The sequence below is a fragment of the Lethenteron reissneri genome, chromosome 58 (genome assembly GCF_015708825.2).
Source record: "Lethenteron reissneri isolate LAM-NWPU_2019-01 chromosome 58, ASM1570882v1, whole genome shotgun sequence".
NCBI classification, from domain to species: domain Eukaryota; kingdom Metazoa; phylum Chordata; class Hyperoartia; order Petromyzontiformes; family Petromyzontidae; genus Lethenteron; species Lethenteron reissneri.
In genome coordinates, this window is record NC_083836.1 from 10530310 (window position 1) to 10549254 (window position 18945).

General features: G+C 48.3%; 1 protein-coding gene across 1 annotated transcript in view; it reads right to left on the reverse strand.

The window, feature by feature from the left end:
• Positions 1-13920, reverse strand: part of LOC133357580 (zonadhesin-like) — a 92394-nt gene extending 78474 nt beyond the window's left edge. The window contains exons 1-6 of the mRNA XM_061575568.1: positions 13773-13920; positions 13206-13267; positions 12096-12245; positions 5731-5990; positions 4259-4337; positions 3236-3265 (exon numbers count right to left, since the gene is read on the reverse strand). Of these exons, the coding sequence (XP_061431552.1) occupies positions 3236-3265; positions 4259-4337; positions 5731-5990; positions 12096-12245; positions 13206-13267; positions 13773-13840 (649 nt within the window). The 5' untranslated portion in view covers positions 13841-13920. The remainder of the gene's footprint in view (positions 1-3235; positions 3266-4258; positions 4338-5730; positions 5991-12095; positions 12246-13205; positions 13268-13772) is intronic.
• Positions 13921-18945: the final 5025 nt, after the last annotated feature.

The following is an 18945-nucleotide window of genomic DNA, read 5'->3' on the forward strand; positions in this document are numbered from 1 at the left end:
GTTGTATGTTGTGTAAGCGCCGGTTCATACTGTTGCGATCTCTGAGCAGTGCGAGTTCAGCCATATGCTTGTATGGCTGAACTTGCATTAGATTCGGAAGAAAAAAGGCACATGTGCCTTCTTTTTTCCTGCAGTGGAATCGGATCGCATGGGTCTTCTCCCCCATGCGATCAGATTCCTATGCGAGTTCGCAGATCGCACTGCGATCTGTGAACCAAACTGCAGGTGTAATTAACTTTTTAATGGCACCCGCACCAGTGTGAGCTTGGGGTAAAAGCGGAGTTCCCCCAATCAGACTGCATTGATGGGCAGTGCAGTCTGTATGTCTCTGTGTGGGCAAAGTTATTGCTGGTATATTGTTTTTGTAGCACTGTATATATATTGGTATTTTACTAATAGCAATTTTGACTCCCTAGGAAACAATGATGTCAAGAAAGATAAAAATTGACTCGGTGTAGGATATTCAAAAAACAGTGGACTTCTCATTACTTTTTCATGCAGTACAAGGAAAGATTTGTGTGTCTGATATGCCAGAATATAGTGTCTGTGTTCACAGAATACATTTTACGTCGACACTATAAAACTCAACGTAAAGATAAATATGATTGTTTGGTCGGAGAAGTGAGAAAAGATAAAATATTAAAACTGAAAAATGCATTAACAACTCAGCAAAATACTTTTGTGAAGCAGAAGCAGCTAAATATTTCATCACTGCGAGCAAGTTTTCAAGTTGCCAAGCTAATAGTGTGCACTGGCAGACCATTCGTTGAGGGAGAATTTGTTAAAGAATGCCTTCTTTCTGTTGCCAAAGAGATGTGTCCAGAGAAGGCCGATTTATTTAGTACAGTGAGTCTTTCAGGACCTACAATTACACGGAGGATTGAAGAAATGGGAGACAATTTCCATCAGCATTTGCAAAACTCCGCAAAAAAACTTTCCTATTTTTCCTTGGCACTCGACGAAAGCAATGATGTTCGTGATTCTGCACAACTTCTGATTTTTATTCGTGGGACGAATGACTATTTCGAAGTCACAGAAGAGCTTGCTGCACTGCAAAGCATCAAAGGAACAACTACAGGAGAGGATTTCTATGAAAAGGTTTGCCAAACTGTGAATGGTTTGGAGCTGAACTGGGCTAAACTAGCCAGTGTGACAACTGATGGTGCTCCTAGCATGGTGGGGTCTAAGAAAGGAGTAATTGCTCGCATTAACCAAGAGATGGACAAACATAACCATTCTCATCCAATAGCCATACACTGCCTCATCCACCAACAAGCGCTGTGTAGTAAATCACTGAAGTGGGACTCTGTTAACTTCATTAGAGCTCATGCACTAAACCACAGACAATTTCAGGAATTTCTGTCTGAGCTAAATGTTGACTATGAAGATGTTCTGTACCACACAGAAGTCCGTTGGCTGAGTCGAGGGAGAGTTTGAAACGTTTCTATGACTTACTTCCACAGATTACAGATTTTCTGCTTTCAAAAAACAAAGAAGTACCAGAGCTCAATGATGCAGAATGGAAATGGCACCTTGCCTTTCTGACAGATGTAACAGAGCTACTCAACAGTTTCAATGTGCAACTTCAAGGAAAGGGGAAGCTCATATGTGATATGCAATCACATGTCAAAGCATTTGAAGTAAAATTAGGCCTCCTCATCAAACAAGTGAAGGAGGAAAACTTCTGCCATCTCCCCACAACTCAAAATCTGTTAGCGGTAAAACCATTGGTTGCATTCCCAAACAAAACATGTGTGGATTCACTGGAAAAATTGCAAAAGGAGTTCCAATTTAGATTTAAAGAGCTTCATCTCCATGAACAGGACATACAGCTTTTCCGTAACCCATTTTCTATTGACATTGAAAATGTGGATACAATTTACCAAATGGAACTGGCTGAAGTGCAGAATTGTGACTCTCTGAAAGACGCATTCAAGTCAAGCAGCCTTCATAATTTCTATGCATTTCTCCCCTCTGAGACATATCCTCATCTCAGGAACAATGCACTCAAAATGGCAACCATCTTTGGCAGCGCTTATGTCTGTGAACAAACTTTTTCCAGAAGAAAACATTTGAAATCTCCAACCAGATCTAGACTAACGGATGCACACTTGCATCACTTGTTACGACTAGCAGTGACAAATATGGAACCGGACATTGACCATCTCATTAGCTAAAAGCAGGCCCATAGTTCCCATTGAAATACTGGCAAGTTTGTTGATTTAACTTTACTGTTCTTCATTTTAAATATTGTATTTGTTCCCGTTTTGTTTCTTCACTTCAAAATAAGATATATGCAGTGTGCATAGGAATTTGTTCATAGTTTTTTTTAACTATAGTCCGGCCCTCCAACGGTCTGAGGGACAGTGAACTGGCCCCCAGTTTAAAACGTTTGAGGACCCCTGCCCTAGTGGGTTCAACGTTGCGGTTCGTAGTTTGCATCGCACGACCAAAATTGTGCAACTGCTCTGGGTTTGTCTTTTTAATTTAATGTCACTGATTAAAGTAGTGATTTAAACAAAAAATGTTTGCCTGGATTATTGAGAGCGTGATAATTATATTACGTAATCATTTCCGTGGCTCTCAGCTGATTATCGCATAGCTAACGGCACTTTCGTTATGAGTGTCATGGGTTTTAAAATTGCAATGATTAGAAAACTTTTAAAATACCTCTATTCGTACTGGAATTGAAATACATTTGCTAAATTATATCACGAAAAATCACATCCCTAATTGTAGTCAAGGGTTTTCTTTACACGTAATCGCCATTTGCCTTTATAAACAGATTGCAGTAGGCCTACTTAATTTACTTAAATTTTTACCAAAAGAGTATTGCAATCATTATTTTTAGAGATACAGCCGTGCGATGTGATAATAACCTATATTTAACTTATATCTTAAAAAGAGGACCATTTTTATTTTGCGATAATGATTTGCAATAAAAAAAATTGCTCATCTGTCATTGTTTATTCTTGATTTATTTTTACTGTGACGCGTCGCGTATGTCAGAGAAGCGACCGGTGTTGTTGTTTTATGTCAATGAACCCCGATTTAGGAGCTTCTTGGCTCACGGGGTCATTCAAAATAAACACTACGTCATCGGCCAATTGTTTCAGTTATGCAACAGCAAAATCTATTCCAAAGACCCGTGCCACTCTTTGCGACTCGATGTTTAAGGTTCGGGCTCACAACAGTTACAAGCAACAAGTGTGGTGGTGCAGTGCGTCGTGCCCACCTGGGTCTGTCCATGACTCGTCAGGACACTCTGTGAGAGAGACAAAGAGGGAGAGAGATAACGAAGCACACAGGCGCAGTGGGTTACAAACGTATGTCGAACTTCTTTCGCACCGTACATAGCCGACCGTGCTAGTCAGAGGCGCGGGGAAAGACCAACAAACTAAACACAACAACATCAACAAGCAGTTTCAAAAAAATGTGTCAATCGAGATGATTTAAAAGTGGCACAGCTCCAATGGCTTCCTAATGTCGGAGGGAGAGTTCCAGACAGCCGCTAGAAGCGCCCCTGAAAGCGTCGCGCGCGACGACGATGATGATGCGGTGACTGATGGTTCAATGGCCAGCAGCCGTCGCTCCTGCTGCTGCTAGCGAGGGTCACAGCAAATCCCAAAACTTCGCGGAGCCTCCGGGGGGGGGGGTCAACCCCACCCATTGGCTGCGCATCGCCAGGTTTAGTGCCATCTCGGACTCACCACGGGCCAATAGCCAAAGCAGCTCGATTGGTTTAAACATTAAAATTACATTTCACGCGATTCACTCCGTGCAAGAAAACAAGCGGTGTGGGTAGCGGCGTGGGGTCACACAGCCGGCGCAGGTTGTCGGTGGCGCGCCGGTTCCGGCTGGCTTCCCAAGTGCACCTCAAAGTGCACCTAGCCTGGCACAGGCGCCGTGGGGACGTCACCGTCACTTCGTGGAGGCTGTTAGTATTGGCTGCCTTCCCGCTCGTCGCCACAAACTCTGCGTGACTCACAAATTCTGCGGTGCTTTGATCATCAGTATCCATGAGCGATGGTCACATTAAATAACAATTATTATTATTACTACTACGTGTTTGGGATGTTTTGATTAGCCTTAATTTGCAAAGTGAAATGTGAGCACAGTGTTCCCTCGTGGTTCACGAACTTGCTATCCGCGATTTTGGCATCGAGAAAGATAGAAAGTGATGCGATATAAAACGATGATGGAGAATGTGATGAGATGGCGTAGACACCTCTCCCCCCCACCCCCCGAGGAAACTCACCGCATCCTTCGAGCACAGAGACGTCATCCACTGCCACGTCCCCATGCCACGTGAGACCTCGAACCCCTTCGAGCACCAACTGTGAAAAACACAGCATAAGCAGGAGCAGCAGGGGCACAGGGGCACAGGGGCAGCAGGAGCAGCGGGTACAGCAGGAGCAGCAGGAGCACAGGGGCACAGGGGCAGCAGGAGCAGCGGGTACAGCAGGAGCAGCAGGAGCAGCAGCAGCGGGGGCACAAGGGCAGCAGCAGCAGGAGCAGCAGCAGGAGCAGCAGCAGCAGCAGGAGCAGCATGAGCAGCAGCAGGGGCACAAGGGCAGCAGCAGGAGCAGCATGAGCAGCAGGAGCAGCATCAGCAGCAGGAGCAGCATGAGCAGCAGCAGCATGAGCAGCAGCAGCAGGAGCAGCAGCAGGAGCAGCAGCAGCAGCAGGAGCAGCAACAGCAGGAATATCAGCAGCAGGAGCAGCATCAGCAGCAGGAATATCAGCAGCAGGAGCAGCAGGAGCAGCAGCAGCAACAGCAGCAGGAGCAGCAGCAGCAGGAGCAGCAGCAGCAGGAGCAGCAGCAGCAGCAGGAGCAGCAGGAGCAGCAGCAGCAGGAGCAGCATGAGCAGCAGCAGGAACAGAAGCAGGATCAGCAGCAGCAGGAGCAGCATGAGCAGCAGGAGCAGCAGCAGCAGGAGCAGCAGGAGCAGCAGACGCGTCGTCAAGGGGGGTCATTTGCAGGGCGAGGGATGGGGCAGTGGCGGACCAATGCGTGGCCGTTTTTGTCGTCCCGGTTTCCACCAAAGTCGAAGGGTTGCGAGCCACGCGGCCGTCCCAAGAGCAGCGGGGAGGCGGTGAAACGAGGACGCGGCCGTAGACTGGTTTCGTCCTCGGGGCTCATTAAACTGTCAACCCCTTATCAGTGCCTTAACTTGTTACAGACCAATTCAGACCTTATTGGCCCCTTATACATCTCAACGTTCATCCTACAAAATCCCATCACAAGGTAGACACACAAATAGACAAAGCAAAATGTGAGGTATTGAAACAATAATTACGGGGTACTCCGTATGGGTTGACAGCAATGGGGGCTCGTCGATGCAGTCGTCAATGTTCGCTGCCGCAATCGGCCTCTGACGAGTCCTAATGAGGATACAGGTAACACGAAGCGTAGTGCCTTGCGCTATCAACCTGGCCACCCGAGTTCGATTCCCGCTCACGGCCAACACCGGTGATGATTATCTGAACCGGTCCTGGGCCTCCCCTAGGTCGACTCAGCCTCAAATGAGTACCTGGCGGGGTGTGTAAACATCGCGACTGGGGAGACAAAGGCGGCCGGGCGTGGCGCTACTTGTTCCGGCCTTCATGGGCGCTACTAGCTAGCAGCACTTTTCCCCAAACAGTCTGTTAGGGCTACACGTGCGGTGGAGGGGGGAGATTATTTTTAGTCTCTGGTGATTCCATCAGAGCAGCGGAATGGTGCCGTACCGAGGTGACCTCCACCGTGGCCTGCAGGGTCACCGATCCCCGCTTCCAGGCATCTCCCTGGGGGCCCCGGCGGGACCACACGAGCGACTCGCCGGGGCCCGCCTTGGCGTACACGTTGAGGGCCATGCCGGCGTCCTCGCTCCTCATGAGGTACCAGAAGCGGAGGCACGCCGGCCGCGGCCAGCGCGCCGCGGGGCTCTGCAGCCGCGCCGTCTGCGCCTCGATGAAGTTGTGAGCCTCCAGGTAGATGTAGCAGCCGGCTGAGGGCGGGGCAGGCAAAGACAAAGACACCCCGTGTAGCCTTCACATACTGTGGGGGCAAGTGCTGTTAGCGAAGAGCACCTGTGAAGGCCGGGACGGTACACGAGGGGGTGGGTGGCCAGCACCACGCCCGACCGCCTTTGTCTCCTCAGTGGCGATGTTTACACACCGCACAAGGTACTCATTTGAGGCTGAGTCGACCTAGGGGAGGCCAGGGACCGGTTCAGATAATCTGTGAGCGGGCGCTACACCACCGCACCCCACAAGACAAGCTGCAGCAGCCGTCTGAGGGCGGGACAGACACACGCGCGTGGGATGTTAACTGCCTGTGGCGTTGATATCCTAAAGCTTTGGGGACCTTTTTGCCAACATCAAAATATAAAAATAAGTGTTACCCTCTTTGGCAATAACACAGGAGGTGTCAAGATGTTCAAACTCCGAACAGAAACCTTTTGCAAGGAATCATGTACTGCATTAACCACACATGCTTGTGGTGAACATGCAAACAACAAACATGCTCTGGTAGTATATGCTGCATTGTCTTTGAAACGGATTGGTCCACATTCATTATTTAGACTGAAGGAATCCGATGAGCTATGAAGCTCTTTCTCACAGATGTCCAGTAGGGGCACGAGTTCCGAATATTACAACAACGAGCAATACAAAAATAACGATGCAAGTGCAAAGTACAAATAAGGTAAACAAATTACCCGAACACAAACAAATACAACACTAAACCATCTCTATTCTACCAGGCAAAGCCCACTGAGGTATTAACGTCATTTTAAGAAGCGACCTGACCAAAAATGATAGCTCAACAAAGTGGCTTATGAAGTGGACATTTTATAGCAGCCCACTATTCTAAACGCGTGGTGATGTTGATTATAAATGTAAAGGGAAAAATCGGAGGACCTGGAGAAAAATCCACGCGACCACGGGGAGAGAGAGAGAGAGACACCACAAACTTCCAATATACAGCTGGCGTCAGGGTCAGGTTCAGGATCAGGATCGAACCCACGACCACCTGTATACCAGGCGAGAGGAGTTAGCATCTCGCCATCGCGGCGCCCGCTAGACCAAATACTCTCCAGAGCTCCTTCTATTGAAGGCCTCGTCCGCCAGCAGATGGCGCGAGCGAGCAGTTGCACGGGTTGCGACTGCAGACATTTCTAAGCGCATGTCTAAGGATTGTGGGTTGCTAAATGATAAATGCTTGGGGTTCGTAAATGTTGGCTCGGAAATTATCCAAGAACTGTTAGTTAATTTGTTGTTGTATCACATTCTTGCTGCCGGCGACCTCCCGCTTGACTCCTATGGGTCAAATTTCGATTTAAAGTTTTCGTGACTGCAGGGATTCATCTTCTTGGTTCTTTCGGTAAAGTCACGTAGAAGGGAAGTAATAAAATAATAAAAATAAAACATAATAAAATAAAATAATTCTCACGACGTTTCGGCTACAACGCAAGCAGCCGTCTTCAGGTGAAGAATGAGACACTACCAAGCTAGGAGCTTATATATAAGCTGAGTTGGAGGTGGAAGAAGAAGAGAGCCTTGATATGCACATTCTTTTGTTAAGGCTCTCTTCTTCTTCCACCTCCAACTCAGCTTATATATAAGCTCCTAGCTTGGCAGTGTCTCATTCTTCACCTGAAGACGGCTGCTTGCGTTGTAGACGAAACGTCGTGAGAATTATTTTATTTTATTATGTTTTATTTTGATTATTTTATTACTTCCCTTCTACGTGACTTTACCGAAAGAACCAAGAAGATCCTATGGGTCACTCAAGAAAGGCGCATTTGCTCGCTTCAACAAAATAAACTAGCAAAGTCCACTCTTCCAGCCTGGCTGTGATATTCAACCGCAAACACTTCCGTGTCACCGTTTACCGATAACAACGAGTCGGTCATGCTATTATTACTATGGTGTTCAGAGTCCAGGACTGATTGAAACTACATCTGGGTAGAAGAGTGAAAGAACAAATCAATTTGTTGAACGAGAACCACGATTCCGTGCGTAATTTCCCAAAGTTCTCTCCCCAATTACGGCCATTTCACTTATACCGGCACTTTCAAAGTAGATTGTTTTACTGTCTAATGTGGCACCAGGCATAGCAATAACATCTAGAGCCCTCCACGCGACGTTTTCTCGGACGCCGTGCCAGCGATTTTAGAATCGATCCGTGGAGAGATTCGGTCCACTCATTTCTGCACCAATTCCGGAGATTGAATCTCGCCCGCGTGGAACACCGGGTGTCATCTCGTTGTGTCTGCACGCGTGCGCGTTGTCTGCACGCGTGCGCGTTGTCAGCACGCGTGCGCTGTATCTGGCTACCCCCAGTTTCCTTCTGCGAAGCAAAGACTGATCGTCAATGATGAGCCCCCGAAGCGCGAAACCAAGGCAGAGTTTGACCATTAAAACGAATGAAACTAAAACTAAATTATGTTTTATACTAGGTGTAAGGCCAACTGAGCTATGTGGCTCTTTTTTGGAAGCGACCTGGCCATCACAAATGATAGCCCAATGAAGTTGATTGTTGCGTGGAAATGTATGGCAGCAGCCAAATACTCTAAACGCGTGTTTCTCAATGTGGTGAGGAAAACCAGAGGACCCGGAGAAAAATCCACTCGACCACGGGGAGAACATGCAAGCTGCAATTATACAGGTATCAGGGGTTGGGATCAAACCCACGACGTCCTGTATACCAGGTGAGGTAGTTAAACTAATAAAGTTTTTTTTTATTTGACCAGGTATGTCAGAAGTGACCTAGCCACAAAAGATAGCCCAACGAAGTGGCTTATCACGGGGAAACTTACTCTTAAACACTGCATGGGTAACACCTCTGGAAGGGTTCAATGAACTCAAATCTATTTAACGTGGCGGTACTAAACGGAAGGAGCGATTGATGTGACCTAACACCCATAAGAGTATTACTGTCCTTGTCACAAAAGCAACGTTTGTGGGGAATGATAGCCATTTTATATACATTTTAGGCATAAGCAATTACGAAATAACACTTACTACCCAGGATCAAAAATTGTGTTACATCGTGTTATTTATTGCAGCATGCGTGTTCGCCCAGGAAAGCCTCATTAGGTCTGAAGGCCTCTCTTTAAAGAGGTGTCCTGACAGTATTTTAGCCGTATGCGGCGACTAATCTCAACTGAGTAATTCTCGCCGAATGTTTCAGCACTGGCGATGCTTATCACATACCAGTTCGATAGCACGAGCAATTTTATTTTTTTGCCTATTGGAGAACCTGGACGAAACCGATGAAGAACAGACTCATTGTAGAAACCAGTGGAAAAATAAATGGTTCATTGTTAATAAAAAAAATCATCATCACATCACCATGATCCATGGGGCAGATCGCCCTTAGTAGGTGTCCATCTGCACGTTTATGTCATTTTCTTGTCAACACATTCCTCTCCGTCTTGTAGTGCCAGTGTGGCTCAAGCAGTGGACACATCTTCCTGGCACCAATCTCTGATGATGTCGTCATCATTATTCAGCCATTTTCTGTTAGGACTTCCTCTCTTTCCGGTCCCTTCCATTTTTTCGAACAGCACACTTTTAATTGAACCTGTTGTTATATTATTCAATGTCAGTATTAACAATTATTCAATATTATTGACATTATTAGTACCAATAATAATAGAATATAACAATATTTAGTTCATGCCAAAGCCACAGCAGGTTTCACGCATGAGCACTTTAACATGCCAGCTAAAGTGACCAATATTATCCATAATATAGGTTTTTTGGAGTTATATTGAAACAGGAGAAGGATTTCTCCACAACTCTGGCTGCCCCCTGACGAGGATGGTTGTTGTAATTCCTGGCGAAACGTCACGGTACTCGAGTGGTAAATTGTGTTGTGGGTTTACTCTCCAACACACAACCGGTGTGCTGTACAAGTTTAGTGGTATAGTGCTGGCTGCTGGCGAAAAGTGGAACTGTGTTCTACTGCAGTATTGAAGTCAGTAGGCCATGATAGACACGAGAGGGAGACATCTAGGGGAAAGGTCACAGAGGGGGGCCCATCGGGAAGCCTCGGGAACCCGCTAGCATGTTCCAGAGAGGGGGCGTGGCCGGGGCGGAGCGAGGCCACGCTGAGAGTACAAGAGGGGCCCCAGTGAGGGACCTCGTGGCTGTCGCTGGAGTGGGATCCTCGTCGTGCTGTTCAAGATCGTCGCCATCATCGCTGTCATCTCGTCGCCATTGTCCCTGTCATCTTCACTCGATATTGTGCTGCCAGATAGTTGTTGGCTGTCTCGGTTCAGTGCCGTCAGTCTTAGACGGTTAGTGTTTTGTATAGGCTAGCAACCAACGTAGAGTTGTTTATAGGTGAGTGACTGTTGATTTTGTACCCACGTAGGGTGTGTATAATCCGATGGTGCTCGTTAAATAAAAGAAGTACCTCCAAGTCTTATCGTCTCCGAGTTAGTCACTACACTAGTGTAATGGGTTCAACTGAGTCGCAGACGTAGACTTGGAGGCAACACATTTTATTCAGTTCCAACATACGGGCGAACTTCCCCTTAGTTACTACGTAACTGTTACGAGGGACCGGGACCAACGACTTCGGGCCGGGTCCACGTGTTGGAGACTCGTTGAATGGAGATCGCAGACGAAGGGTTTCTTCCAGGATGAATAACAACCCTGGTATCTCTCGGGACCCGGCTTATATTCTCTGTGGCATGGCCACGTCCACCTTCCAGAATCCTCGGGAAGGATCTGGGTCCCAATCACGTGACCCCCCTAGCCCCCTCTTGGGGCCCCTGTCAACTTAATCGGTCACGTGTACTCCCGGGTCAACCAGAGTGCCATGGCCTCACACAATCTTATCCTTCGGTCGGCACCCACACACCCTGACCCATAGGGCTGGCACTGCACTTACAGCGTGGTGCCATCCAGCGCTATTATTCAGCGCGCACCGTGCCCCTCTAGGGCCGGTACTGCACCCACAGCATGGTGACATCCAGCGATGTCACGACACTAGTAAAGAATTGGCACGTTTTGTTTACGAGACACAACCTTACCAATTGACTGTGTCGGGTGGTGGAAGGTTTAAGGACACATATTTACTTTAAAAAACTTAACCCATTTTTATTCTACCAGGCAAGGCCCACTGAGCGGTACAGCTCTTTTTTGCAGAAGCAACCTGCCCACAAATGATAGCCCAACGAAGTGACATATCAAGTGGAAATGTATTGCACCCAAATACTCAAAACGCGTGATATTGATTCTAAATGTGGAGAGAGAGAGACACACAAACTCCAAATATCCAGCAGGCATCAGGGTCGGTATCAAACCCACGACCTCCTGAATACCAGGCGACGGAATTAACATATCCTAGCCAAAGTGATGATGATGATGAGAGATAAACGCAAATCTTAAATATACAGCAGGCGTCAGAGTCTGGATCGAACCCACCACCTCCTTCATACCACGTGAGGTATTTAACATCTCCTAACCACAGTGATGATGATGATGAGGGGGAGACACACAAACTGCAAATATACAGCAGGCGTCAGGCTCGGGATCGGACCCACCACCTCCTTCATACCACGTGAGGTATTTAACATCTCCTAACCACGGTGATGATGATGCTGATGAGAGAGACACACAAACTCCAAATATACAGCAGGAGTCAGGGTCGGGTTCGAACCCACGACCTCGTGCATACCACGCGAGGTAAGTTAACATCTCCTAGCCACAGTGATGATGTTGATGAGAGAGAGACACACAAACTCCAAATATACAGCAGAAGTCAGGGTCGGGATCGAACCCACGACTTCCTGCATACCAGAGGAGGTAGTTAACATCTCCTTGCCACAGTGATGATGTTGATGAGAGAGAGAGACGCAAACTCCAAATATACAGCAAGCGTCAGGATCGGGATCGAACCCACGCCCTCCTGCACACCAGGCGAGGTAGTTAACATCTCATAGCCACAGTGATGATGATGAGAGAGAGACACGTAAACTGCAAATGTCTAAAACCCAATCCCCCCCCTCCCCGTCGACTATAACGATTGAGCGCTGTTCACGCCGTCATTCTTACTCTGTTCGCCCCCCCCACCCCCCATCGCGCGTTCCACTCACTTCCCGTGGTGTGGTCTCCGCTGGGCCCCGAACTCGCGGTTGGAGTGGGCCCGCTGGTCCGGATCCACTCGCCGTCGTCCCCCTCACACAGCTGCTTCCATTCGCAGAAGGGGTCGCTGTGGTCGTCGAAGTCGCAGGAGACGGAGGTCACTGCGGGGACACACGGAGCGGTGGGGAGAACCGTTCCCAGCGTCACCGTCGCTGCTCAGCGATCTACCTCCAGCGATGGGGGTTCTCGCCGCGTCCGGAATTAGCGGCCCTCGCCGTCTTTGCAAACCGAAATAAAACGACATTTGGGCAATTTCGATTTAAAGCTTTCGTGACTGCAGGGATTCATCTTCTTGGTTCTTTCGGTAAAGTCACGTAGAAGGGAAGTAATACAATAATACAAATAAAACATAATAAAATAATTCTCACGACGTTTCGGCCACAACGCAAGCAGCCGTCCTCAGGTGAAGAACATGTCTGTCGATAAAACGTCGTGAGAATTATTTTATTATGTTTTATTTTTATTATTTTATTACTTCCCTTCTACGTGACTTTACCGAAAGAACCAAGAAGAAGACATTTGGGCAATGGCAAGGAAACCAACACATTTTTTTCTTTTTTTTTGCCAGGTAAGGCCCCCACTGAGCTACATAAATCTTGTTGCAAAAGCGACCTGGCCATCGCAAATGACAGCTCAACGAATGTGGCTTATCACGCGGAAATGTACAGCAGCCAAACACTCTAAACGCCGCGTGGTGTTGATTCTAAGTGAGGAGAGACAAAACTGGAGGACCCGGAGAAAAATGCACGCGACCACGGGGAGAGAGACACGCAAACTCCATATATACATGGAGTCAGGGTCGGGATAGAACCCACGAATCTGCTGCGTACCAGGCGAGGGAGTTAACATCTCGCCACGCGGCACCCGTTTGCTCACCACGATTACGCTTGCGTATCCGGGAAAGCAAGAATTACGGAACACAGAACCCAACCATTCTGACAACAAAGCAACCACTGAGCTGGCAAACAATATGTGCTCATTATGTATCGCGGTTATGCATAAGGAATGAAAGAGCAGCAGCGGCGATGATAACGATCTTGCGGAATTGAGGTTGAATTCACCGTTGTGCGTGGCTTGCTGCTGTGCTCCGCCAGTTGTGCTCGCAGCGTTCTGTGCCCAGGCTCTGCAACAACAACAACAACAACAAAAATCAGCGACTCCCGCGGATCGCTCGACAAACAATGAAGTCAACTTTGCACGCCGCGCTGCACATCGCCGCGTAAAACGGCGTGCATCGCATCGTCGCTTTCAACAGAGAGGAACCCACTCGGCCGATAGCCCCCGGGTGGCGGCGGAATGCAAAAATACCCAGTCATTAACATTGAGGTCTATGGGAGGATTTAACATTGAAGTATATGGAAAGATTTAACATTGAAGTCTATGGGATGATTTAACATTGAAGTATATGGCAAGATTTAACATTGAAGTATATGGGAGGATTTAACATTGAAGTATATGGGAAGATTTAACATTGAAGTCTATGGGAGGATTTAACATTGAAGTCGATGGGAGGATTTAACATTGAAGTCTATGGGAGCCATACAAAGGAAGACGAAGAACATTGATAACATTGCTATATTTGCAGAGTATACAGAGCGATAGGAGCAGTTATAGTACGCTGAATTTACCCTGTTTCTTGAAGAAAGGGCCATGCCATTTGACAGCCTATGAACACGACCACAAATCTGCTGACCATTCTGTTCGGGTGAGTAGCTCTATGAATCCGACTACCACCCCGCCACTGAATTGCCTTGCTCTGACCTCCTCTGTAAGCGGGGTTATAAAGGCCCCGCGTGGCCCTGTAGCGGCTGACCTATGTTCTGTTGACACAGGGAGGCGATTTTCTTTTCTTATCGAGAATTTGACAATGTTACATGCGGGGGAAGGGGACGACGACAACGTGTACGTACGTCACACGTTTGTGATTGTTATTTATTTAAATGTCTACGCTAATAATAAAACAAGGGAGGTTGCTCAACGTGCACTCGTCTCGTGCGTCAAACGGTGCCTTCGGATTGCATCGCACGCGGCCATGTCCCGTCGGGCGTGACCCAACAATCCATCGGGAAAGCAAAAAACAATTAAAAAAACACTGCCGGTCACAAAACGCCGCACGCTCTCGTCGTCGTCGCCATCTTCGTCACCACCACCATAATCGTCGTCGTCATAATAAACCATCAATCCAACTAACGACGCCCATTTTCGCCCCCGGATGACGGTGGGTTTCGTTGCGTTGATGGCGACACCGGCGTGACAGGTGGAGCCACCACGAGGAGGACCCAGGGGAAAATCCACGTGAGCACGGGGAGAGACACCGCAAAGTCCAAATATGCAAGAACAGCAGGCATCAGGGTCGTCTCACCCCCGTCAACCACATTTGCAACTTCATCGACTGGCCGATGCGCAGCTCTCCTACTTGCATTGAAAGTTCAGGACAAGCCATGGTACAAACTAAAGTTAACTTGTCTTTTATTTTACCAGGTAAGGTCCCACTGAGCCGCTATGTAGTAGCTCTTTTACAGAAGCGACGTGGCCTACCACAAATGACAGCTCAGCGAAGTGGCCTCTCAAGTGTAAATGTATAGTTGCAGCCGCATACTCTAAACCCAGTGACGTTCATTCTAAACGTGGAGGGAAAAACCGGGGGACCCAGAGAAAAATCCACGTGACCACGGGCAGAGAGAAAGAGACACGCAAACTCCAAATATACAGCAGAAGTCAGGGTCGGGATCGAACCCACGACTTCCTGCATACCAGAGGAGGTAGTTAACATCTCCTAGCCACCGTGATGATAATGAGAGAGAGAGATACGCAAACTCCAAATATACAGCAGGCGTCAGGGTCGGTATTGAACCCACGACCTTCTGCATACCAGGCGAGGTAGTTGACATCTCGCCAATCTTCACCATTTAATCAAGCCACTGTAGTCTGCGCTCTTTCTTCAACAGAGGAGGAAGAGCAAAACCACACAAACTATCTGCAGAAACCCTCTTCCTGGCAAGAAGACCCTGACATTGGCATCTAGCTCCTGAACATATTGCCACACGCAGGAATAGAAGAGAAACATCATCAACAGCTTTCACCAATCCACTGCTGGATGAAGGCCTCTCCTAAGTTATCACATCCCGTCAGGGTCTTGCAATGCCGTCATCTTTCTAGCTTCAAGTTCTCAGTTTTTATAATGTTCATTCTGGTCTACGGGAGATATATTTTGAGGACAGACACGCATGCCGTGTAACATAACCGTTCGAATATTTACTATTTAACCAATCACACATAGCTTCAGTACTTACAGCAGCCCTCTGTCAGGCCATGCCTCGTCAGTCATGGGAGTTGTATGACCTTGCTTCATCAAGCTGGCCAGTGCAGGTTGGTGAATTTGCCACTGATGTGAGTCGCGGTTGTACGTATGTTAAACTTCTTTCGCACCGTACGTAGCCAACTGTGCTAATTGGAGGTGCCGGGGAAAGACAACAAACTAAAGGCAAAAATCAGTTCTAAAGAAATGAATTGTCAATTTAGATGATTATTTAAAAGTGCATAGCTCCAATGGATTCCTAATATCGGAAGGAAGAGCGTGCCAAACTTGCCACAAGTGCAGCGCATTGCGGTGACCGCCTTTGTTCATTGACCAGCCAAGAGTAACTACAGCGAAGATGGCCGGAGTTCGCGTGATGAAACTGTCGTTATCAAACTGAGGTTGTGAACAACTGTGTCACCATCCCTCCCACCCCACCCCACCAATAGTGACAATGGCTCTCCAGCCGGGCGGTGGTGGCTTTGCACGTGGCCTGTGATCCAGCACTGTGGAGGGAGCAGCGAGGGCTGGCGGATCGCATCAAATGTTGTGTAACTCCCTACCCGTGAGCATCGAGGTGCCATAACCCTGGCTCGCCAAGAAAGAAAGCGGTAAAGCGAAAATGTGGACTCCACCTGTTCCGTTTGTGTGGGATAGAGCGTTGCCCCCTCGCACGTGGGAATGTCCTGGCTGCTCACGTTTCTTCCCACATGTATAAACACTCATTGATTGGCGTGATAACACCGCGATATCGAGAGAGGACTGCAGAGCATGGACAATTGTTGGTGCCAGTTCACATTAGCTGCGACCTTCCCGCTCGTCTGCGGTTCCATCTCATGCCTCTGAGTAATTATGTAATAAGAGCGAGCGAATAAATGTGCGGTGGTGGAACGTTACACGCATAAGTTATAGTCTTAAAATGTTTCAATTTCAAGGCACATGATATTGTTTGAAACTCGTGGGTTTTTTTTCCCGGCTTGCACCACTACTCTGCTGTGGTGGGGTTTTCTCTTCGTTAGCCGATTCGAGTCCACTCTGTTCACCTGGAATCTTCCAGACCGGGCCACCGCGGTGGTGAGATGTTAACTCCATCGCTTGATATACAGGAGGTCGTGGTGGGTTCGATTCCAACCCTGACGCCTGCTGTGTATTTGGAGTTTGCGTGTCTCTCTATCCCCGTGGTCGCGTGCAATGTTATCCGGGTCCTCCGGTTTTTATCTCCACATTTTGAATCAAGATCACGCGAGTTTTTGCCTGCTTTAAATGTCTCATGATGTGAAGCCCACTTCGTTGAGCTATCTTATGTGATAGCCAAATCGTGTCCGCAAAAAGCGATCGTTTTATTCGATTTTAGGATGGTGACAGCAACGTGGTCCCAGAAAGGTGATCGTTAGTGAGGGTACCAGGCTGAGGCATTGGTTCATGGCCAAGTTGTCGCTGGCGAGATTGCTTGTTGTCGTGTTAAGTTTGCTGTCCATCCCCCCCGTGCACTTCCGATTAGAACGGTTGGCTACGTACGGTTTAAGTTCTCCGAAACATACAGCACATCCGTGTGTATGTTGGAACTTATTTAATAAATAATGTATCACTAAGGCAGGGGAGCCACCGGCCCCAGGTGCGGTACATCACAAACACGTGGCGTGATAAACGCGGGGCGGGTGGGGGCAGTCGGGGCGGGGGGGGGGGCACTCAGGGTGGGGGGCGGGGGCACTTTGGGGGGGGGCGGTGCGGGAACTCGGGGCAGGGGGGGACTTGTGGCGGGGGGCGGGGGCACTCGGGGGGGCACTCGGGGCAGCGGGGGGCTCTCCCAGGTGATGGCCCGCAAGGGGGCGGTGTGGTTGGGCACCTTGGCGCTCACCACGAGGCCACCACTCCCCACGGTGACGCACACGACTCTCAAGACAGTTCTGCTCGTAGCTGCTCTGAAATGACCCATTGGCAAACCACCCCTATTGTCATCATTGTTATTATTTGGGTTAATAAAAACAATATCACTTCCGTTCTGTACACGTACATGTGATATTGAGCACGCCTGAGCTCAGAGACAAGTTATGCCTGAGTCAGGACTACCCCCCTCTTTCAATATTCTGGAATTCATCAGCAGTTCAGGCTTCCTGTACAACATTGCTCTTTGCACTGACAAGGACCGATCTCTTTGGGGGAGTGTTCTAACCAATGACATCGGATAAACAAGCAGCATTTCTCTAGCAAGCCTGACACTACTGATGAGAGCCAGACGAGTGAATCCTGTCAAATTGGTTGATTGGACTACACAATATTTGTTTCTGCTTATGTATTTATGTTGGACTTTTTTCGCACCGTGCTTTAATGGAAGATGCGGGGGAAGGTCAAACACAAAAATAAGTTCCAAATAAATGGTTTTCAATCTCGACGAGTGAAAAGTGCGTAGCACCATTGGCTTCCTAATATCGGAAGGCAGAGCGTTCCAGACTCTCGCAAAAGCACATCTGAAAGTGCGCAATGCGGTGTTCCGTGGCCGGCCAAAAGCCGCTGCTGTGAGGATGACCGGAGTCTGTGTGTTGGTTTATGGATTGCCACACAACTGAAGTCGATGTGTTCATTACGTCTATAGAATGTTCCACTGCAGTAAATTAGTTCTCTTTCTTTGTGGATGTTCACCCGGCGACCTCTGCGTGTCCATGGATGTCGACATTGTGCGTGCGCCCATGCATATGGGATGCAGAGATCAAAACCCCAGGCGTTGTCCTTTTATAGAGGTGGAAAGAGTGGTTGCACTGTGAACTCCTCGTGCGTGGCTCGCGATCATTGCACGCAGAGAGCACTTAGAGAGAGCATGGGCCACGTGCTGCTGTGGTCATGACCTTGTGTTCCCCCTTTCTCCCCCCCCACCACCCCTGCTCCCTCCACTACATTTCTTAAGTCCTTTATCCCTCACCTTCTCCTTCCCATATAAAAGTACAACACGCACCCCGCTTATGCAGTCACCACTCGGTGGGGCAGCAGCGAGCCCAACCTCCCCCTTCTCTAAACGCAAGGTGCAGTCTGTCCTCCTATAACGCGCTAGTAGCTGCGTTCCTGAAGAACACCGCGTTATGGAAATATCACGTTATAATAAAAATATAACATAGCATGAAGCAGAGCCCGTGATAACACGTGAGGTACGTAACGCGGGCCGAACAAAGACTGAGGTGCGTGGTAAGTGTGTAGAAGCATCCAGCAGCATCCCACTGCCTTGTGTGATGCTACGCCGAGGCAGCCGCACAACCACTTATTCCTACTTATGCGACGTATTTCTGTTCACTCGATCGCGTTCTATCCAATTCGCATTCCGCGTTATAAAAAAAAATGCGTTCCCTAATACATTCATCATCGTGTTATATCCAATTCGCGTTATGCTAATCACACGCGGCGCGATAGGGAGAATGGACTCTACACGGCGTTTGGGACATCTGTCCACGGAGTGTGTGTAGCCCGCCCCATCCTACTAAGAAATAACAAAAACCTAAACACATGGCCTTGTT